Source organism: Strix uralensis, chromosome 17 (assembly GCF_047716275.1).
Source record: "Strix uralensis isolate ZFMK-TIS-50842 chromosome 17, bStrUra1, whole genome shotgun sequence".
Classification (NCBI taxonomy): Eukaryota; Metazoa; Chordata; class Aves; order Strigiformes; family Strigidae; genus Strix; species Strix uralensis.
The window spans coordinates 6883155-6906362 of NC_133988.1; the positions used below are offsets into that span (position 1 = coordinate 6883155).

At 50.7% G+C, this 23208-nt stretch overlaps 2 protein-coding genes across 2 annotated transcripts in view; one reads left to right on the forward strand and one right to left on the reverse strand.

The window, feature by feature from the left end:
• Nucleotides 1-314: 314 nt before the first annotated feature.
• LRRC75B (leucine rich repeat containing 75B) lies at nt 315-21583 on the reverse strand. The gene is made up of 4 exons (XM_074887366.1): nt 21186-21583; nt 16268-16396; nt 12989-13101; nt 315-1528 (listed from the first exon to the last, which is right to left on the reverse strand). Exons 1-4 carry the CDS (start codon nt 21441-21443, stop codon nt 1006-1008), a joined length of 1023 nt encoding a protein of 340 aa, XP_074743467.1. The 5' UTR covers nt 21444-21583; the 3' UTR covers nt 315-1005.
• GGT1 (gamma-glutamyltransferase 1) overlaps nt 18957-23208 on the forward strand; it is a 46948-nt gene continuing 42696 nt past the window's right edge. The window contains exon 1 of the mRNA XM_074887364.1: nt 18957-19007. The gene's annotated coding sequence lies outside the window, so the exon portion shown is untranslated. The remainder of the gene's footprint in view (nt 19008-23208) is intronic.

The window sequence follows — 23208 nt, forward strand, 5'->3', positions numbered from 1 at the left end:
ATGCAGCTGCTCATGTCATGTCTGTATTACGAGGTATGCAATATGCCATGAGGAGCCAAAGCTTTGCCCTTTAGTTTGGGAAGTGCCCACCTCTGGCATGTTCACTGCTTGCTCCTCTAGTGCCACAGTTATGCGCTTAGCTGTCTGCTTTTCCGCAATTTCACTTGGAACTTGTAATTTTAGTACAAAAGCACAGTTTTTGAAACCAATCCTGCTAATCCACAAGACTGTTCCCCCTCCCTCTCCTCCCCCCTCCTCCCATCCCATCCCAACTCATCCCATCCCCCATGCTCCCACCAACACATACCTCCTTCCCCTCCCTCTCACCCCGGTCACACAGCAAATATCCTGATGCTGCAGTTCCAAGCCATGTGTCCGCCCCAGCCTACGCGATCCAATGGTCTCTGACCAAGTCCCTTTGTTCAGACGTTAATACAAAACACACAATAGGAAAAAAACAAAACAAAAGGAGCCAGACACAAGAGGGAGACACACTGCCGGGCTCCAGCTCTGGCCTCTGAGCCCTTCAACTAAGCTCCACAGCAGCTAGGCTCTTGGGGTACCTCCTTTCACACTCAAGGCTGCAGGTCCCAAGGTTTCCAAGGTGCATAGGAAAAGGAAGAAAGGAAGTAAACTACAAGCCTGTTTCTGTTTTAGGTTCCCCCCCATCCCTTTCCCTCAACCCAATGGCTGCTGGAGGATATTCTTGACTCCGACAGGTCTTTTCCCGTCTTCCAGTGAGACCCTGCCTGGGGACCAGGTTCACTGTAAGTCACTGGTTCCTCTCTGGAACGTGGGCGATGGGTTTGGCAGTGAGGGGAGGGAGCGGAGCACGTTGTGGGGGGACGACAGGCTTTTGTCTCACAGCAAGTGGGGGGGAGATGTCAGGGAAGGCGAGAGAAAAGAGCCAAAGGAAGCCGGTAAAGCTGGCCCTCTGCTTGATGTTTGTACTCAAGATTTCTCCTTGGGGTGGCTTCAGTGTGCCAGCGCCGGCCCGTTGTCCAGTCACCTCTCGCAGCCCTGCTGAGAAAAAGCACGTGGCAGGGTGCTTCCTGCTGCTTCGTCCTCTGGCTGGCTGCCCTCGTGCCCGCTGGAGATCTCCGAGTCGCAGTCAAGCGCCTCATAGATGGTAGGCAGCGTGGTCTGCTGGCTGAGGCGCTTGCGCAGGCCCACGAGCAAAGGCTGTGGCATGGAGGAGACATCCACGTTGTTGCCGAGGTCAACCCAGGCCAGGCAAGGGAACTTGTTCATGTCTTTCATGGTGTCAGTCAGCTCCTTCATGGTCGCCCGCGTCAGTCGGTTGCCATTGAGGGAAAGGTGAGTGAGCTTGGGTAGTGCCCAGAGGAAGGGCAGCAGCAGGCGCACCATGTCATCATTCAGCTCGGTGAAGCTCAGGTCCACAGAGGTGAGGTGGTCCCCGTTGTTCTGCAGGTAGTAGGCCATGCGGTGGACATCCCGCATGGTCAGGGGGATCCCTGACAAATCCATGGAGTCCTGGCTCACTTTCTTCTGCAGGCTGGTCTTCAGGCTGATGATGGAAAGGGGTAGAGAGAGAGATCATTAAGGGGACCACTCTCATCCATCTCTCACCCAAGTGAGAGAGCACTTGAGATGGGAAAACTCATTAAGAACATGGGCTAGAACGTTAAGCAAAGGGTTAATGGAGCTCACTGGGGAAGCAAGCACAAGGTTTGCACCATGCCTCAGGGCAGACTGTGTCCTGGGGCTTGCCTGTATATTCTCAGGATTTACACATAAACTTTGCCAGAACTGGCTAAACACAGGATGCTAAAGTGTCTTCCACTAGCACATTTCAAAGGGATTGTCTGTATGTGCCTGTACAGACGCTCATGCATAGAAAGCAAAAATAACCAAGGCAAGCAAACTTTCCAAGTGCATTGGTTTGCGTTGTGTGTGGGCTGTTTGTGTGCCACCTCTCCAGGTGCATGCCAAGGTCTGTTGCAAACAGACTGTGCTGCAGGGCTACTGCAGAGGAGAGCAGTGTTAAAAAGCTCAGAAATTGATATTTTATCAGGAAAACATTCTATAGGCAAACTGCACTCCAGGAGTAGATTTACTGCATGTCCCTTTAAAAGCCTTCCCAAGCAGCACTTACTCAGTAAGCAGCACCAGTGGCTGCCTATGTGGGTCTCTGTGGTCAGCAGATCATCTGGGATCTGCTGCAGCTGTGAGGAGGTGCGGAGAGCATAAGGGTGCTAAAAGAAATCTAGAGAGGTGGTTTCAGCCCTTTCTTTTGCCGTCTGCCTGGCAAGTGCAGTGAGGAGGAGGTAGGCAAACTGTACAGCAGGCAAATGGGGTTGTTGGGTATGTGAAGGGAGTGGGATGTGGAGTTTTATGATGGACTGTGGGTTTTTGAGAGTGCTGTGAGAAATGGGAGCTGTGGGGTTATAGGAGCTGGTGGGGATATGTTGCAAGATTGAGTAGAAACATGCGTTGGTGTAACACAGGAGAACCTAATCCCTTAGTGTAGATGATATTAGTCTTGCTCTCCTTTCAGACACATCTAGCTTTAAGGCTATGGGAGCCCTTGTAGATGTAGATAACCCACTAGTGTTATTAGTCATGTGCTCAGTGGGTCTGTAAGTGCCTTGTTGAGCTTGGGAGAAGCAGGGTGGGTTAAGAATTAACCACCAATTTGAAGGTCCCCACTCTTCCTATCTGGCTCTCTGTAGTGTCCTGCACACCTGTGGCACAGCCAGTCCCTGAGAGCAATGGGTACATGGGGACATGCAATTTCCTCGGAGGAGGCTGCAGCACCGCAGGAGCTCCCATGGCAGGTGAGAATGCCCCTACGAGCCTTAGTGTTGCCAAGCCCTTCTGTAGTTGTGGAGAGGGCTGCCTCTATAGCTTTGCTTTACATACACAGTTCATGGCATCCTGGAAATTTCAGTCCTTAATAACCCCTATGAGCATGCAAGAATACAAGTGAATAAATGTGCATCAATGCAGGCAACAGCCCTTCATGGACACATTCAACACTGGCAAACTGTGCTTCCTTGTAGGAGCGTGAGGTGAAAAGACCTTGTGGCCTGCCCTGCCAATTCTCAAGCCCACAAACTCCTGCTCTGGGTTTCGCAGCATTTTGTTCGGGCTACTTCTGTGTCCTTGTGTTTCCCGTGGGAATTCACTGTGAAGGCTGAGGCTGTATCTGCAAGCACGCATTTCAGCTAATGAGCTCTCATGGTAGAGAGGTAATAACAGTATGGAATAACTTACATTAAGACCTAAAGGTTTAAAAGAGCCTTATGTATTACTTACTAAATGTTTGCCCTTTAGATGACCCAGACTACTTCTCAGGGGATCATGGGATGGGTAAGGGGAGCAGTGCTTGTCTGTACTGTCAAACAGCAGAGCCTGATGTACTGGTAAGTTTTAATTGATCTGAAAGCACAGACGTGAGTTCTTCAAAGGGCCTTCACTTGAAGATGGTACTTGATATCTCTCCAATATCAGGGCCCCAGAGACAGGACTGTGAAGAATTAATCAACCACATTGCTTGTAGCAGCGGTGCAGTTCTCTTAGCTGCTGCAATAGCAGTAGGAGTTGTGAACTGTGCATGCTGCAGTCTGGATGGCACTGGGCTAGTCCCCCTTCTCCTGCTAATCCAAGGGATGCTTGATACGAGCCCAGGCTGCCTGGGAGCTGTAATTCTTCAACTCTCCTGGAAAAACAATGTGTGCTCTTTTTTTGTATAGTCTGTCACCAACCACTGGCAGTGGTGTAGCACGATCTACCACAAAAGAGGGTTCAACTTGCATAAAATCTTTCAGACACTGACCTCAAAGCTGGTAGAGTCTCAGGTCTCCCCTGGCACGTTATCCCTTTAGCTGTGCTAGATGTTTTATCTGCGTGTTTGATATGGAGTACTTGTTGTTCTAGCAAAACCAAGTATCGAATGCACACTGGAGGTGTGTGTTCATCTTGGTCCGATTAAGCAGGGAGAAATGAATCTTGAGTGTGAACCTGACTGCACAGGGGAAATAGTCCCCTATATCTGGTAGGGGCTGGTACAAGTGATGAGACAGAAGCCTTCTCTGGTCTGTATTGGTTTAGAGTAAGACTTTGGGGGTGTGGGGGAACACAGGACAAACAAGCATAAAAGCAAGCCTGTGATTACTTCAGTGCCTGTTTTGTGCAAATGCAGCCTGTGCCTCCTGGAAATTCTCTTCCCCAGTCCTGCAAGCACTGCAACCCATGGCAGATCCGGGGGGGGTGGGGGGGTGGTGTCACAGAAAGGGAACATAAACATAGGAACACCTCCCCCCACCCCAGCCCCGAGCCTTGTCTGAGTCTGTGCAAACCCTCCTTTGACATTCCTACTGTAAAGCTGGAAGGAACAAGCCTTAGTGCTCCCAGTTTGATATGGGGATGGAACCGGGCTGGAGTGGGGACCACTGGAGGGCACGTCTGAGCCGGCACCGCTCCCTCTGCCGGGCCTCAGCATTCAGGTGCCGTGTTTCCTGCCGTGTCGGCAGCAGCAGCTTTCTTAACAGGGAGCAAGTTTGAATGGCTCTTGGGGTCCCCTTTTGAGTGACTTGGCTCAGAGTGCAGGCAGTGATAAGTCAGGGGAAATGTCAGAAGGACAAAAGCAATGTGCTTGTCTGTCTCTGCCCGTTAAGCCTCCCCTCCTGTTGACTGCTATGCAGGGACTGCAGTAATAAGTCATGGATCGTGCTCTGACCAGAGCCGGTACCTTCTGCTGCTCTCCCCAGCAACAAGCCAATACTCCAAGGAGGCCTTAATCAAGCAGACAAATTATCTTCCCATAATTGATTCTCCAGACTGGACTGCTCCTGCCTGAATGTGCTTAAGCCCTCCTGCCTCCTGTGCTGTGCCAGGGCCCTCCCTCCCTCCTTTGCTGGCTCTTTTTTCTTTCCTTTCCTGTGTTTTTGCTGCTTCCTTTTGCCCTCATTGCAGTACCTGCCAGGGTGACTCTTGGCCTCCTGTCTCAGCACTGTGGGCTCCTCCTGTGTTTAAGTTGCTCTCTTGCCTATAAAAATGCCTCTTGTAGGGATGTGTCTGTAGAAGCCTCACCCTGGTGGACATAGCCCTAATGCTGCAGCCAGGCCCCCAGCTCTCTGGTAAGTGCTGAAGCATGAGACCTGATGCTCCACGCATGCTGTGAACCCTGGCAGCTCTCCTGCTTGGTGTTTCTGTGCAGCTCCAAGAGGTGCAGCTAAATACCATCTCTGGGGCAGGCACAGAATAGCTGAGCACTCCTCCTCCTCTGTTGCTTTAGTTGCTTTAGAGGTAAATATATCTGCTGTCAGAGAAGGGACAGGGAGACGTGGGTAGATGCTTTACTTTGAATTATCTGACTCTTGGTGGTTTTTTGGAGCTCTGCTAAGCTCTGTTTCTCTGGGGGGGGAGGGCACGATACACAGGATCCCAAGCTCTCAGACACTTGTGCAGCAGCTGAGAAAATGCCAGGTTTATTTCCAAGGAAATGGGTCATCTATTATCCCCTAATTTCTGCAAGTAAAATAGGCTTAAAGATCGCTTCAGCTGCAGAAGCTTTTTTTTCTTTCTACAAGACAAAACAGCTACTTAGCGACGTGGCTCTTGGTGCCCATGGGACTTGTGGGCAGAGGACTGCAAAGCACTGGAGGCTGGATTAACCTAATGCTACTGCAACTGGTGCTGTGTGCAGATTTATAATTGTGGGGATTTGCATCTGACAAGGATCTGGACCCTGGATGCAGGGAAGCAGACTGTGTTTGTATTATCTGCAGCGAGCTCAGAGAGGAAACAAACCCCCACTCCCTCAGATGCTGGAGAAATGACTGCAAGTGAGAAATTCTGTGAAACTTTGAGCAAGAAGCAAGGGCAATCAGCAGCCTGTCCCCACCGCTGCCTGCCTGGAGCTAGATGCAGCATCCATTGGGGAATGGTGCCTGCCTGCCCACCCTGCCCTGCTTGCAATCCTAGTCCAGCCTTCCTGAGGGATGAGAGCGCTTCTAGGTACATCTCCTTGTCGTTCCCAACTCTCTCCTTGGAGTCTGGCCTTCCTCCCACTCATCTCTTCCCTAGGTGCCAATTCTGCTCTTCAGCGGGCATCAGCCAGCTGTCCCCAGGCTGCACCACGAGCCTGGCCATGTGAGATCCACCCAGTCCAGACAGTGTACGGGTCTGAGGGACCTGCAGGTGTCGGAAGAAGGATCTCTATCTCACAATTGGAAATGTGAGCCAGGAAAGGGATGAAACCATCTTGTGCCTCCCTTGGCTTTTTTCTGGGATAAAAATCTTCCCTCTCCCCACATAAGGCCCGGTCACTGTTCGTGCCTCCTGGGAACTCAGCTAATATAAGCAAATTCAGGGCTGTCTTGAGATGAAACAATTAGGAGACCTGAAATTAATTGCTAGGTGTTTGTCCCCGGGACCTGTCCCAAGGGACCTAACCCTTAGGCCCTCTTTCAGGTGCTTCTTTGAGCCCATGAAGCTGAGAGCTCAGCACAACTTATTAGCACTGAATCCCTTCAACTTCTTGCTCATCAGCTAAATTCTTTGGCGGCTGCAGGGAAGTGGTGTAATGGCTCCTGGTTGTTGCTCTGGTGGGACTTGCAGCAGCCACAGCGGTGCCTGACCTTATGTTAGCTTTGTGGGGTTTGGAGGAGCTTGTTCAGCCCAAGAATGTTCAGGTTCCTGGAGTCACAGCCTCCTTTCCTTGTCTCCGCACTGTGGAGAGAGGCTGGGAGGAGATAAGTCAGAATTTCAGTAATGAAGGATGCCAGCTAGTCCCTGCCTGTCTGGGGAATTAACAACTTTCTCCCCCTTTCCACCCTTACTTTTACATTTAATTTGCCTCCAAATGTGAAATTTTCCTGATGCCAGAGACTCCCATCACTGTGCATTCCCTCATTCATTAACAGGCACTGCCAGTAGTGGCTAATCAGCCATAAGTCAGGTATCTCTTGGCTACTCTTCCTTGCATAGAACCTAGTGACAGGCATGTTTGGATGGCTTCTCTGCTTTAAGCAGTGATTTAGGGGATGGACTCTGGGCTTTTAATTGCCGACTTAGCATAATCTGCTTGCTTTGCTTCCCTGCAGCTCCGGGTGCTACTGTGCAGGGCTGGCTTTAGCTGCCTCTAGTGAGACATGAAAAAGGAAAGAGGAGCCTCAAAAGCACTGACCTAGACTAACCCAGAGCAAGCTGTTCTGAGGCTGAGCCCAGCACCTCTGTGAAGATGGTGGCAGTGCACAAACAGGCCACTTCCAGAAGAAGTCCCTTAGTCACATCTCCATCCTTGCACCCAAGTTCTTTTGATCAGCTGTGGGGAGGTCCCTCACTTGTGGAGAGAAGGGAGTGCAAAGGCAGTGTTTCTCCTACCACCCTCCCTCTGCAGCTGGGGTGGGACATGGATATCTCTAGGTGATGATGCAGCCAAGCGCCTCTCCTCCTCCTGGCTTTGCTGTCATCTTTACTTGAAGGTGTGTTCAGGAGAGCTGTGAACCCTTGGCCTTCCTCCTGCTGCCACCTGATCCATCCAAGACCTCTTGTTTTTTCCCCTCATTATTTAGATCTATCCTAGCAAAGCAGGGAATAATGCTACTTCCTCACTATAAATGTCATGTATCAGCCTATGTCCTTGTCAGACCTTCAACTGTGTAAGAGTTATGAAATATAAGGTCTCTGCTGATTCCTTTTCACTACCATCCGCCACCCAGCCTCCATTATTTCACTCATTGTCTATCTCTATCAAAGTGTTCTGCTTCTCCTGCCTCTCAGTCTTGGGACTTTTTCTTCTGATCCGTGACAGGGCAGTGTCAAGCTGCTGGACCCTTTCTGCCATCTCCAACAGCATCTGCAGATGTACCTGCCTCTTGATGCTGCTGGGAACCCTGATCGTGGGTAGTGTTTGGGTCTCTCTGCACTGTAAAGATGAGGGGAGGGGACAGTTCCTGCCTCTCTCCACAATTTGTTCACCAGTTCATGTCTGTTCAGCTGACATCTCTGTGAGCAGGAGATTCTTGAAAACATTGTGTGGGGCAGTTCCTGTACTTCCATATGACTATTACCATGTGGCTTTAGTTAACTGACTGGTATTCTCTGACTTGGCTTCCTATCTCTAAAGCAGGAATGATGGTGCCTATTTACCCTGTTGCATAAGGGTGACACGAAGCTGTAGTTAATATTCACCTCATGTCATGTGAAGGCTGGGATCTAATCTGCCAGAGCTGTCATCTGCAGACCTGAGTGATGTTTTCAAGAAAAAAAAAAAAAGATCCAAAGCCCTTTAGAGCTGTTTCCTTGCAGTCTTCTAGACACAAGCGCTTCGACTGCATTTTAAAAGTACACCTAATGCTGCAGTGTCTGAGCAATGCACATCAATAACGGAAACAGAGCAATGAGCCCAGAAGGGACACTCTATTCTCCACCCAGTTTTGGATTAGCCAAGATGAAATTCGCTCAGATGAGCAAAGTAAAACTGTGGTGAGACTTGTGAAAAGGAAAGCCCAGATCCATGCAGTTTGGGAGTTCACTCCACGCACACAACTGCCTTTGCTCTTCCATAACCTGTTACTGTGAAAAATCTGGGTTTTCTTCTGTGTCAGGAACACCTGGCTTGTAAAGATCATTCTGTGTTTACTGCCTGCAGGTTTTGTGGATTCAGGTTTGATCCTCTGCACTCAAGAAAGGAAGTAGTTACACTGAAGTAGCCAGCTCTGGGAATGATGCAAGTGGAAGATACAAAAGGTTCCCTGACATGGCTTTCCCAAGACAGCTCAGTTGTAATCCACAGCTTCTTGATCGCAGCACAAGGCTGCAATCCAGCTCTCCAGACAAAGGCTGCCTTCACCTGGTACCCTTCTGCCTCTCCACTCTGAATTGCAGTCCAGTATGGCTTTACCCTCAAAAAGTAATAAACCCCCTGGATTCAGGGATGCAGATGGTGGCACTTGTACTAGAACACATAGTTCTCCTGTAATGCTGAATTGAGGAAGCCTCAACACTTCTGAAAACAAAAATTAATAACATCCAAAAATTCTGCATCTGTCAAAATACCACAGAGTGGTGTTGATAGCCTAAAAAGCCTATGTCTGCGGAGAGCAGCATTTCTTATCCATTACCCTTTATGCTATAAACGTCAATTTAATGAGAAAGCAAAGCTGGGGTTATACAACACTCTAGAATGTATTCTCCTCATTAAGTGTGAGTGATCTATACAACTGTAAAATGGTGCTAAAACTGAATTCCTATTAGGATATAAGGGACCGACAGTTGTGCAGTAGTCATTCTGGTCCCTGATGCGAAAATCTTATCCTCCAGCTTTTTAGTTTTTAAAATTAAAACCCCCAGTAAATCTTCCAAAAGCTTGACTTCCCTGTTTGGTTAGGCAGCCAACCCAAGCAGGGTCAGCTGCAAGGTGGGGTGCAGGTTGATGGCTGGAAGCTGCAGACCTGAGACAGGATTTTTCAGGAAAGAACTGAACCCCTTGCTTTCAGTGTGCAAACCTGCCCAGGTATCTATCACCTGGGCAGCTGAAATCATCTCTCTGGGTGACTGCACAGCTGGGACACTGCTAACCCTTCATTGTACAAGGCAGACAGCCACTGTCAAGAACCTACTAGCATGCAGAGGGCAAACTGCCTCCCAGCATCACCTTTGACAGTTTAATCAAGTAGAGAAACCAGACACACACTGGGCTGGATCTCATCTACTTGCTTCAGCTGCTGTTGCACTGAGTCCACTGTGCTGCTGTAAACTTTCTCCTTCCACGTTTCTGTATGACTCTGCTTCTGGCCTGGGGCATTCAGCTGATAATACCATGCAGCCTGACTTCTCTCCCAGACTCAGGGCCAGGTGCCACGTTACAGTCACTTCTGTCAGTAGCTCTTTAGAGGAATGGCTAAACAGGATAAACAGCAGCCCACTGTGTCCTGTGCAAGGCACACAGCACCTTTGCTGCAGTCATAGCGCTGGGCTGAATACATCAGAATTTAAGGTGGTAGTGGAAGCAGGTGGGACCTCTGGTTTTAGTGGGGAGCAGGTTTGTGGTTAAGGAGGTCTAGAGGAACATACCTGTGTGTGTCTGCAGGTTCTCATGTTTGATGCTTTGCTAACTTAGTCTATTTATTAATATTTAGTATCTGGTTGGGCTCTATAGCATGAATAGCATAATACTGTTCCTGCTTGGTGGAAGTGTGATTGGTTCTTACTAGAGTTTACAGTTCTAGCTGTTCTGGCATTGTTGTGTATTGAAACAGGAGTGCTTGAAGAAATGTATCTTATCCTTTCTGCTGTATCAGTTCATGGTTGGCTCAGGTTTGTACTCACTGGATGTTTTGGGTCCCACTGAGAGTAGATGGGGATGTAACTACAGTTAGTTTCTAACCCGCTGGTTTGCTATTGAGTAGTGGAGAGGAACATCTGATGTGTGATCTAGCTCCAGTATAGGAACTAGGATCAGCTCTAGCAGGTCCTTTCTGTCTCCCATACCACATCTCCATAACAGCCCAAACATAATTAAAACCTGGCAGATGCTCTAAGCTCTCTGTATGGCTGGGCTTGTTAATTATCTCCTGGACCCATCTGACATGCTGCCAGAAAGCGGAAATCGCATTTCAGAAGAGATCAAGGGGGTTCTGCATCAGCTCTATGAAAGCCAGAAGCCAAAACCCAGGAGACTGCAAAAGCAAGAGGAGAATTCAGTTCCTGAATGTGGTCTCCATGCACTGATTCCTCCCTGCTGTCCCAAATCTCTACTAGATTTTAGAAGTGCCTTCAAAGTATTGCTGCTGCACCCATGCTTTTTATGGAACCTTGAAGGCAGGAAGGATACAAGCCAAGGGCATGGGTTCAGGGACAGAGATTATAATAAAATACTCCCACTAGTAGACAGAGGGAAGTGGAGAATTCAGATCAGGTAAAAACAGCCTGGCTGGACAAAATTAGGCCCTGATGAAGCAGCTATTTCTTGCCTTCCTGCTACTGGCAACATCCATTTTCTTGCAGTGGCCTCAGATGCCAACTCTGCAGGCACCTTTTGCCGCAAACTGCAAACCAGTTCCTCTCTAGTCTTAAAAGAGGAAGCTCTGCTGTTTAATATTTAATCAAAATTACTTTCTGCCTTATGTAACACCTTGCAGCTGGGCCTGGCTGCCAGGTAGGGCCGCCCATTTTAGACCTATATTTCCCTCCATCGCACACTGCCTTGCTGCCCTCTCCCTGCTTGTGCTCACAGATGCTCTGTACCTTGCCAGTACTTTGGGCCTGACCCCTCTGTGTGGGATTTGGGTTCATGGGGCCCAGAGATCTTCCTCTGGACACAGACCTGCTCTCTGTTGTTACTAAGAGATGAGTTTGCAGCAGACAGTCCTCTGCTCTCCCCAGGCTGTGCAATCAGAGGGAACACCTCCAGTTTGACTCTCCAGTCTGGAGTCCAACTGGAGGTTTGTTCTGCTTGCAAACAGGAGTGTGGGGGAAGAGGGTTGAGTTAGGTAGCGGCAGGGAGGGATTTTTCACTTGGAAAACCAGAATGAGGCTGAGTTTCAGCAAAAGGGAGCTTGGAAATGAAGACAGCCACCCTCCATAGAGCTCTCCCCGTCTCCAGCACTTCTTATCTTGAAGCCTCTCTATCTTGGAAGGGAATGGGGACGAGGTCAGACCTGCTTTCTACATCCTGCATCTCCAGTGCTCTGCAGGATGCCACATGGAAAATGTCATCTAACTGAGTGGGTCTGGAAAAGGACTCGCTCAGCTCTGGTCCCTCAGTCTTGTTCTGTGCTGTGGTTCCCACCTGCAAACTGGCACTAGCAGTCCTGCCCTGTGGGGTGCTGGGGATGAGAGCACCGAGACTCACAGAGCACCTAGATTTGGTGGCAAAGTGGGGCTGTGGTATGAGAGGCAGATGGCCTGGAAATCGTGGTATTAGGGGTTTTATTCCTTAAGATGCAGTGGGGATCTGCCTCTGAGTCAGAATGAAAGGTATGATGGAAATGTCAATTCCCATGGGGGATTTTAAGGTGCTGGCACATGCATCAAAGACTCCGAAAGTCTCAGGAAAGCCCAAGGCTATTCTCAGAGTGCTGCCAATTTTGCATTTCTTTTTACCAAATCCTGCATTTATTCCTGTGAAGCTAATGGAGCTGACATGAACTCTTTTCTTAGTCACTTCTCTGTCTTTTCTTCAGCAGTGGTGATCCCTGTCACAGGAACAGGCTTTGCTCGGAGAAAATGAGGAGAGAAGGGGTGGATTTAAAAGAAGTAGGGATTGCTCTTTATCTGGTTAGAAAAGCCAGCAAGTGTCAAGGAGAGAACAAGTGTGGGTGTCTGAATATGTTTGTAGTAGTGGAAAGCAGCTGCCACCCAGTAGCTGTCAGTGGCCAATGTGCTTTGAGTTGGGTTCCCTGTGTGCGAGGCTCTGTGCTGTCTCAGGTCCCTCTCCTGGTCCTGGCAGAGAAGCGGGAGGTAAGTAAGGACGGTCACCTCTGCCAGCCACCCCAGAGTGGTTCCTACTGAATGGGGTGATCAGTTTGTGGTAGTGCCTTGTAATGGAAGACCTTCCCCACAAGCAGGGAAGTTTTACTGGGATAAACAAGGACAAAGTGGGATGCAGAGCTGGGGGCCGGCTCCCCTCAGCACATGGGTGTGTGTGTCTGCAAGGCTGCCAGCTTTGGTCATCCTCCTAGGGCCAAGCACCCTGCAAGCCCTGCCAGGAGGGTTGTCTGTGCTGTGCAATCAGTGGGATTGATTTCAATGCTCTTGGGAGAGATTGAGGAAATGTAAGACTACATAAAAAGGAGTAAATAGCAAACCAGATGGAGAGGGATGTTGGTACTGACCCTTTGCTGTTTGGCTGAGGCTTTCTAGGAGACTGAGCAGCAGCTGCCATGCAGGTTTTCAGCCCTGCCTTTCTCTGAGAAGGGCAGTAGTGGCAGACTGGGATGGTGCTTGGCTGCAGCACAGCCTCTCCTGGCAGATGCCCCTCTGTGCCCATCCACATTGTCCCCACCAGGCTGCTTACCACACTTGGGACTTCCTCCGGGGCATGCCATGTCGGTGCCATTTTGAGTGGGGGGTTAGGTGGTAAATCAGCTGCCTGCAGATCCTGTCCGAGGATTTCCAGGGGTCATATTCCTGAAAGCAAACGGACAGCTTAGACTCTGCCTGCACCACAGCAGAACAGGAGGCAAGGGGGAGGACAGAGGAAGATGAGAAAGGAACAGAGATGGTAGTGGAGCAGGGGCATGTATATAAGGGAGGAGGTGAAGAGAAGATGAAGAGGGAATGGCGAGAAGGCCTGAGTTGCCTCTGCCACATGCCATCTCCTCCTGGGGTGGAGAAGGAACAGTAGGAGCTCTGCACTGCCACGAAGCACCCCAGCACAGCCAGGCATGTTCCTGCCCAGAATGGGTCTACAGTTTCACACCCTACCCAGGAGCAGGTGGAGCTCAGAAGAGGGGATTATTTTCTAAGAGCTGTGGCAGGGGGTCTGGCTCTAGGCCAGGCAACACCCAGGAAAGCAGGGGTGGCTGACAATGCAAGAAGGGCTCTGTGCAGGGACCCCCTACACCCTTTTCTTCAAAAGATCTCCACTTTCAAAGAAGCTCAGTGTAGGGATAGCATGAGGGTCCTAGCTCCTCACTGCTGTACTCTCAGCAGCACCTGGCCCAGCTGTGCAGACGAGCTGCCAACTCATTGTGTTACAGGACTACGCTCAACTTCTATCAATGACCTTGTTACCATACTTCCCAAACTCTAACTGCATACTGTCTTTGGACTATCTGTTACCCTGATGTGGAAAGTTGAGCAGTCAGCACCTTTGTCCCATCCCCAAGGTGCTTCTTGCTGGGAGAGGTGTGCCTGGGACATCCCTGCTCTTCCTGCAGCAGCACCCCAACTCTGTTCCCTCCTGTGCTCCAGCTGGGGGATGCTGGGACAGGGAACCAGTGAATTCCCCAGACTCCATCTTACTTCCTTGCAGTCCATTCTTCTCATGGAGGTTTGAGTTTGGGAGCTTCCCAATGCCAGCAGTTCCCTCCAGCCCCTGCCATCCGGAAAAGATGGCACCAAGGTGGTTGCTACCTTCATGGGTTTATTTTTGAATGTGTTCTCTATCACCATGACTTTGAACAGCACCTCTCTTCCTCTGGTGAAGCAGAATGGCAAATGGCAGCTGCTCAAGGCTGGGATTTCTGCCCCCTCTATCATATTTTCCAAATGCTGACAGACACCTGCATTCCCATTCCTCAGCCCTCCAGCTGTGGTGCAACATGTGCATTTAGGGATTTGATAGGTAAACACATACTAAAGCTGTCAGGGAATAGGCTAATTTGTTCTTTATTTGAAGTGGTTAAAGTGCTGTACTGTGGGCCAACAGCTGCACTGTGACTTTTCTAAGCAGTCACTGAATCAGCTGAACTCCCCAGGGATGCGCTGCCAGCATGTGGCCGTCCTGCTGTGCCAAGTGGAGAGGGATCCCAGCCTCAGTGCTCAGCTGGGCGCCCCTGATCCCCGTCCCAGCTTCCCCAGGAACCCCACAGGACTGGCCTGTGCCCTTGGGTTAGGTGCCTTGTTCTAGACTACTACTGTGCTGGCAAGGCTGCATCTGGCACCCTGCTGTCACCTACAACAGCAAACCTTTCCAAGTGGGTGCACGTGCACACCAGGCTTCAGCACAGAAGCTGGCACCATGCTCTGCAAACGTTTGTTGGCTCACAACTGAGAATTACTCTCCTGTTCCTTCCCGTGTCCTCACTGATTTAATTTCCAGTGACAGACTGGGAATTGCACTCAGCCTACTTGCCAGTAAGGCAGTTACACCCACCAGCTGCTCAGCCAGGGTCGGAGAGGGGATGTGGTCTGCCAGTGCTTGTGCTGGGGAGGGTGCTGGTGCTGTAGGGTACTGAGTCTCTCCGAGCCCTTAATTAAACTCCTGTTGGCTTTGAAGGACAGCTCAGGTGCTCAACATCTTCCTTGGGAATGAGGAAAATCTTATCTATATAATGGTGCATGTGTCTGCAGATAACCATGTGCATCTGTAAGACATGAAAACAGAGGAGGAGGGGTATATGCAGGTATATGAAAATTGTAGTGTATTATCTGCTAGGCACCTGGGTACTGGAGTAGGGTCATGTCCCCTCATGCTGCCTCCCCTGAAGGGTGCTGCACAGTGTGAGGCTGGAGACGGTCTGGTAGAACAGGTGGAGATGAAGTCAAGTGAAATACTGTTAAGAGGTACTACTGCTGCAACCCATCCCCTTCCTTTTTAGATGCTTCTAGAATTTTTACACTTGAAGATACTTTTTTTTTTCAGGCTGCATTGCAGCCCAATGATGATGATTAAACTTTGGCTAAATGTAGTTTGTCTATTGAGACCTGACTGGTTAACTGTTATCAGAGAGCCTCAGGAGATGGCAGAACAAGTTTAGAAATGCCACTGATCTACACCAGGCATTCAGTGTATTCCCTAGGGTGCTGCTGTTTGCTCTGAGCTGTGTGTACTTAATATCTCTCTTTGAATAAAGAAATTCACTCTATTGCTCTCCTTATAAAGCAAACATGACACTTGCCAAACCTGATGAGCAAACGGATGTATTGCAAATCCAAGTGTTTGTGGTGGCAAAGGGTAACAGAAGGGGATGCTGGTGTTGCAGTGGGAGTGTGGTATTTGTGGTGTTTGTCTGCACTCAGCTTTGCCTTTCTTTGCCTCTGCTCTCCTCATTCTCTGAAGGAAAGTGCTGGAGCAGTGCAGGGATACTGTGCACATAACACATTTGCTTCTTGAATCCCAAGTTGCAATATATTCCTACAGCCCCATTCTTTACTCAGAGATCTGGGAGATTATAGTGGGGATGTAATGCCGGGTTAGGGTAGTTATGTGTGGCAGAGGGCCCAGGAAGAGAGCAGCTCTCCTCTGCCTGCAGAGGCAGAGATCTCTGTTCCCCACTGCGGCCCCATAAGCTAGCTGCTTTGAACCTCTGGGCCATACCAGTGAATATGGCACCACCTTCCACACCATATATTTTTACCTGTCATCAAGTTTACTGTTGGCACAAAAAGTAAATTCCTGATTTCTGTGCGCATAACTGCCCCCTCCTTCAGTTGTGTTCATGTTCTGAAGTAGTTTTAACTGATTTCTACAGAAATATGCACAACAATCTATATGCTACCACTCCAAGGGCATACACTGGCTGGTTCTGAAGGATTGCAGAGCACCACGCAGCACCAGCCAACCCATTAGGGCTCTCTTTACATCAGTGCTAAGTCAGAAAGTATTCACTGAGCTGACGAAAGGGTTCACCTTTTTGGGACACTGCAGATCTCTAGCGAGGCTCATCAGCAAGTCATGGGAGATGGGATCGACCAAGTTGAGGAAAGTTGCATTTTTGTAGAGCACTTCATTGAGGAATGTTCCTTCCAGTCCCAGGTCCTACAAGAAAAACAGTCAGTCAGATACACGGACTTCCCTGGAGCTATAATCATGATGTGTTTCGAAACCAGAAAGTAAATCTGATGAGGTGCCAGCTAGTTATTCAATACAGGAAACTATCCAACAAAGGTGAAGCAGCTGTGTCTGACCCAGCATTACTGTGATGGGGGTGTGGACAGGCAGAGAGCTGAATGAGATGCAGTGTTAAGTTGAGCTAGTCAGCCTCGGGGCTGACCACCCTGTTTCCACCTCCCACAGGAAGGTGAGAGCAGTATCATTTCCAGGCTGGCTGGAGCCCAGAGAGAATTAGCTCCAGAGAAACTCACAGTTTTGTCAGCCTCTATGTGTGAATCTGCTGAAAAAGCTGAGCAGGAATGGCTCTAAACCCGCTTCTCCAACCTCAGCTTTTCTGGAAGAATCAAACATTTCTCAGGTATTTAGATACTGCCCTACACCCTGGTGGTGGCTGGCTGAGCACAAGTCCTGCCCATGAGTATGAGTTTAGCTGTGCTTTGAATTTCTCAGTAAGTACTAAGCACTGGCAGTATTGTCTTTTGGGTGTAATGGTAAATGTATAGGTAGGTCTACACAGCAGTTAAGGGGAGTCATCTTCCACAGTGTGAGCTAGGGGAACATCTGTGGTCCATGCAACTTACCTACATGGACCAAGGTATGGGGCACCTTTGGACATGCTGGAAGAAAGTTCAGCATCCTTGGGAACAAAAAGCCTCCTCAGGGGCCAGATGGGCAACACTGCAAAGAACTAAGCTACTTCTTGCTAAGAGGAAAGCTAAGACCCAATATATGACACAGTTACTACAGTCAGGAGGTACCATGGAGCTGTGAAAAAAAAATGCCTCTTTCTCTGGGAAAGAGAAATCACATACTCACATGAAAATACCCTGAGGGCAGAAAAAAAATATCCCAGGAGTAGAAATGTAGAAGAAAATATCTCCCTAACAGGGATGTGCTGATTTGATTCAGTTGACATGGAGGGCTCAGCTGAGGAAGAAAACAAGTCCTATGCCCATTCTGTATGCTGCTGTCAGAAGAAATGAATAAGCAAATGGGTGCCCCATATGTTCGTGCTGCTCCACTGAATGTGTGCTTCAGGCACCACCCAGTGAAAGATGCACTGAGAGCTAAAAAAAAGAGAGGGGAAAAAAAAGCTGGGTGTACACAGATACATCATCAGCAGGGATGGAGCCATAGCTGGCAGAGGTGTGGGATCTTAACCCTAAGCAGCAATCAAAGCCAGTACTGTATCCACTCTTTCCTGCTCTGGATATACTTGGATTGAGCAGAGAGCACAATGCCAGAGACCTTGGCTACACATCTGGTGGAGAAGAGGAGAATAAATCAAATGCTTTACAGCCCCATCACTCTGTGTACGCAGATGATACCCAGAAGCAACGAAGGAACCCAAGTAGTGGATCAGTCCTGAAGGACACACAGCACACAGCTGGATGTGGGCCAGGAGCGTACCAAGGCGTCATGCCAATGTCTCCCTTAACCATAAGGCTTCAGGGAAGTGGAGCCTCCTACGCCAAGTGTAATATGCAGAGATGAAGAAAGCTGCCGAGAGGATGGCATGGCTGGGCATGCAGCAGTGGATGTCAAAGCAGTAATTAAACTCCCCCAATTGGAGCTATACCATTAAGATGAATCTGCATTCCCATTATAAATCCTGCCTGCAAGGGTTTTATAAATAATATAGCTGTAAATATTCACTTCACATTGATAGTATATAAATTCTTAGCCCAGGGGCATTTTCTGGTTCATCTTATTTCCCTCCCTCTCTCTCTCATTTCTTGGAAAATTTTGTACCACCTAAAGGGTGGCTGAAGACAGCAGAATATTATAAGTCTTGCCAGTTCAGTTGGCTTAGTGCTGTTATCTTAAAAATGACACTTGGCCACTGTCTCAGCACAGGGAAATCAGATTGTACCAGACTTTTTGCTGGTGTGGGTCTAATGTCTCCCCTGGCCTCAGCTGAGCGATGCCCACTTAGACCAGCAGGGAAGCTGGTCTGTTTTTTGTAGGTGGGTATTTCTGAGACTGGTAAGGTGATGCACAATGGAGCTGTCCGAGTGTTCCTTACAAAGCAAGCATGCACAAGACTACACCTGTGGTTTGTAGTTCTCTGTGCAGTCTTCTAAAATGCTGGGATCTTGCATCTCTGTTACTGGATCCCTTTCTGCATGGCTTGCTTGCTTTAAACTCTCCCGACATCCTAGGAGCAGCCCACAGCCTTTGGAGCCTGCAGACCACAGGTCAAAAACCACTGGCAGATACGGTTACATCCTGCGGGTACATCTGCAGGGCTGGACAAGGTCTGTGTCTGCAGCAGGAGCCACACATCAGGAGCCCGTGTCCTCTGGTCTGGCTGAGCGTGTCTGCTCACTGGAGGAGGCTGGGATTCCGGTCCCACCATTGCGCTGCCTTCTCTGGGGTGTTTGCACTCTGGCCCAAGGCACAGTGATGAGGTCTGGTGTTAAATATCCTCACTGTTGACTAGAGTGAACAAGGTATCTCTCTTTTTACAGGTAACAAACAGACCCTCACCTGGGACGTATTAATCTGTGACTCCTGAGAGCGTGTTACTGCCAAGGTAAGCCAGTCTGTGTAAGGAAGGACATGCTGGGGACCGAGCTAAGGGCTGAATTTAGTTGAGGAGTGAGGAAAATTTGTAAATGAGAAAAAAGGCTGATCTTGGTACTCTTTGAAGCTGACACTGGACATATGAGGAGGACTGGTTCTGATTACATGACCTCGGACTGGCTGACAGTTGAGTTGTGGAAGGGTGTGGTATGTTAGTGGTGAAGCCCTCTGTCTCTGAAACCTCTGAGCACACAATGAACTGGAGGCTTTGGGGTGGTGTTGGATGGGCTCCCATCTTACTTGGCAGAGGAAGGCTGTGTTGTGACTATGGGATGCATGTCCCACTGCTCTGTCATGAGCAGATAGATGAAGAGAGGGTCACCATTTCGACATGAACAGGCAGAGATGGGGACCAGGAATAACAAGGGGAACAGGAAAGGCAGTGGACAAAATGTGAGTGTTCAGGACATGGTAATTCTCAGCGCAGATGAGGGGAAGCCAAGTGTCTAACTGATCCTGAAAGGAGCTGGCAGGCTGCATTGAAAGGAGGGCTTAGAAACGACCCTCCATTCCAGATGGCCCCGTGACTTAGCATTCAAACCCTGGCTGTTCACAGATGGACCTTCTGGAGACCTCCAAGGTCTGTGGAGGATTTCAGTGCTTCAGTCTCAAGGAGAGGTGCTGAGCACTATAGAAAATGACGTTCTGTAGTTCTGGTCTCTGGCATACCCTACAGAAGTCTGATCACGTTACATCGCCATGTTCATGAAGTGAGTGGTTGCCTCTTTTTCTTCACAAGCTTCTTGTAACAGTGCCTTTCCGAAACTGCCTTGGAAATCTTATTCAGCCCTTGTCTGCCATACTAGTGCACAGATACAGGCTTTCTGCTCAGGGTTTATCTGTCTACACACCTGGCAAGAACAGGGTTTGTGGTGCTGGTAACAATCCTCATGCTAAGGCAGTGGACAGGAGAAATAGAGATCTAATTTTTGGTCCTGGAAATTCTTACTCATGAGTGTGCAACTTGCTGGTAGCCTGGGGCATTGACCACCACTGTTGGATGTGTTGTAAAACGCAGGAAGTTCAGAGCAGAGATGGGGCTGTTAATGCAGCTCCCTGCAGCTGGCAGCATGGCTGTACAATCACCCCAGTAAGCCAGTCCCTGCTCCAACATACTCACACCCAAAGGTTACTTGCCACTATGGCGAGAAACTCGGTATGTTCCCAAGATGAAGTAGGTCATTATCTAATGAAGTAACATCATAAGCTAAAAACTGATGGTGTTTTCTGTCCAAATCAGAGGGAGGATTTGTCTCCCGTGCTAATGATTGCACAGTTGCCCGCAGTTTGGGGCAGCTGAGTTTGCCTGGAAAGTGATGGTAGCCCTATGCGATGGAGGAGATGGCTCTGTTCCAGCAGCAGGGCTCTGTCCTCAGCATCAGTTTGGCACCACGCTGTCTGCACACTGGCTTTTCTGTTCCTGAATGGCGGCAGACAGAAACAAGCTCCCACTGATACACTGACCCCTTTTACCTCTCCTCTCAGCCTAGGCTGTCCCAGAGGTGCTCTCCAAAACCATTTTGAGTCCTTCCAAAGCCAGACCTTGGCCAGTCTGGCTGAGTGGGTATAATGGGATGCGGTGGCAGTGCGACGGCAGTGGCTTTTCTCTGGGGGGCATCGGTCCCGAGCGCACCCAGGGGCTGGCAGGGAGGGGTGTGGATGGGGACAGCTGAGGCTCGGACACCCCTTTTGCTGCGCGCAGCAGAGCCCTCCTCCCTCCCAGCCCCTCGCTCCCTGCCCCCAGGCAGCCCGCCCAGGTGCCCCTCGCCCGGGCGGGGACACGGGGAGGCGGCCGGGAGCCCGGGCGGGTGTCGCCTCCCGCAGCCGCTCCCGCCCGCCGCGGCGGGGACCGAGCGAGGCGATCCCGCAGCGCCGGGGCACGGAGCGGCCAAAGGCAGCACAAAGCGCCCGCCCCGCCCCGCCCAGGGGGGCTGCAAACCCGCACCCCCGAGGAGAAGGTGGTGGGGGGGTCGTAAACCCCGTCCCCCTGCCCCACGCCGCCGGGGGAGGGGGCACACGGCTGCAGACCCCGGCCCGGCCGGCACCGCCCGCGCCGCGCACAGCCCTTTGTTGCCCGCCGCCGGCCCGGAGGGGGCGGCCCCGGGCCCGGCTCGCCCGCAGCATTTACCTTCCTCAGCAGCCGGAGGATGTGCACGGCGTGCTCCCGCTTGTGCTCCCGGATGGTGGCCTGGATCTCCCGCAGCCACCCCACCCGCCGCACGTAGGGTGCCGGCGAGGCTTTCCGCAGCACCCCGGGCAGCTTCTGCGGGTGGAGGAGCAGGGAGGAGAGGTGGAAGTCGCCCCGGCCGCCCTCCAGCCTGCCGGCGCAGGGCTCCTCGGTGCCCTCCTCCTCCAGGCTGCTCTGCCGGCTCAGCCGGGAGCCCATGGCCGCGATGCCGCCGCGCTCCGGACCGGGCAGGCACCGGGCTCTGGGCCGGGGGAGGCGGGGGGGTCCGGGCCGCCCCGCCCGGCCGGCTCCGCCCCGGCTCCCCGGGCTGCCCGACTGGCGGTTCCCGGCGCTCCCAGAGCAGCGACGCCCCAGGGATATTTTATCTGGTCGGGTCCCTGCCCCAGCACCCGCCTCCCCAGCGGCTGGGCAGCCCCCGCTGCCTCTTCTCCCGGAGGCGCCTCCTCCTCCTCCTCCTCCTCCTCCTCCCGGGTTTGTTCTGCCGGGAGATGCTTGGTGGAGAAGACAAAGAGAGAAGCGGATGCTGCCGGGACCGCTCCTTGCATCCAGGCATTTTGGGGAGCTTTTTTTTTTTCCTGGGTAAACTCTTTGAACACTACAAAAGGTTGTCAAGATTAACAGTGGTTCCAAACGCCATCTGGCTGGGACTGCTTCTGTGGGCTGTGTTTTCTATCAGTCTGCTGTTGGACCCAGAGGAGGTGTTTTTAGGAATCTAGAAAGTGGGCAGGATTTTTGCCCACCACCAGTCGTCCACAACTGATAGTACGATGCTGGCACCGTTCCTTACCTGCTGTGGGTAGAAGTGTTTTCTTGGTGTGCATCCCTCCCTCCCCCAGCAGTGCACTGCAAGTTTAGCACATGCTTTTCCTCAGACAGAATCACTGCCATCCGACAGGATGGTAAAAACCAAAGCCTGGATCCCACCTCCAGCCACTGAGATTTTGCAGGCAGTGGAGTCATGTCCCCAGTATAACCAGTGGCTCAACCTGACCTTTCTGGAACTGGAGCCATGGGCTCACTTCTGTTCAGGACTGTCACCACACTGAAGTCAGGTGCCCAGGACGGACCGCAAGTCCTGCCCACAGAGCAGGAGTGTCTGGTCGCTGTAATGTGAGGGCACACAGCTGTAAGAACAGCCTGGGGTACTCATTGCCTTGTGCATCCACTAGATAAGTATCATCTGATGCATCTGCAGAAGAATCTGTTCTTGCCATGGGGTCCTCACTTGGGGGGAACGGGGATGGCCATGGGTCTTTGCTGTGCAGAGCCAGCAAGGCTCATTTTCCTTCTCAGCATTCCTCAGAGCTGTGAACGGGGATGGAGATGTGGGTGGTCTGCATCATTGCAGCCTCCTTCAAATACTCTACGGGTGACTTGAGTCTGGCCTGAAGAAACAGGGACAAAATGAGGCTGGACTGTAAAACAGCCTGGCCAATGCATCAATTTTGTCACAGTGCTTACACAGGTCTCTAACCACCATAGGCCAAATTCTGACAGCCCTTCTCAGAGTTTTATTCAGTGTTTGATCAGAAAAAAGCCCTGACTGTCCATCTCCCTGTTATTCCCCTCCCTGTTCTAGCTAAGCACCTGCAAGAGAGAAATTAGCATCAACAGAACCTGAGAGATTGCTGAGCCTGACTCAGGCTAATCCCATTTGGAGGGAGTAGATGCTGAGTAAGGACTTCAGGATCTGGTCGGAGAGCTTTGAGAGAGGCTATGTCAAGAGAAAATCACTTGTATGGGGTGCAGCATTATGGCTGCAGGAATGTCACTGGGAGCAAAGGGACGGACAAAATCCGCCTGGCTGAGAGCGATGGTAAAGGTGTCAATGGAGGGTTGTGCAGTGGCCTTTCCCCACTCTTAGATCTGTGCTTCTGCCTGCTCTGTTCTGTGGGTGCGGCTGAAAGGAGAAGCAGCAATAGCAGGGTTTGTAAGCAAAGGATCAGTTTAATAGCGGAATGGC

What these genes read in the sequence shown, in the direction of transcription:
- LRRC75B (XM_074887366.1), bottom strand. Translation starts at nt 21,443, where the DNA reads ATGGGCTCCCGGCTGAGCCGGCAGAGCAGCCTGGAGGAGGAGGGCACC. An exon ending in TCCTCCGGCTGCTGAGGAAG is followed by an intron (nt 16,397 to 21,185) that starts GTAAATGCTGCG and finishes TTTTTCTTGTAG; the next exon opens with GACCTGGGACTGGAAGGAAC. An exon ending in CGGAGGAAGTCCCAAGTGTG is followed by an intron (nt 1,529 to 12,988) that starts GTAAGCAGCCTG and finishes TTCCATCATCAG; the next exon opens with CCTGAAGACCAGCCTGCAGA.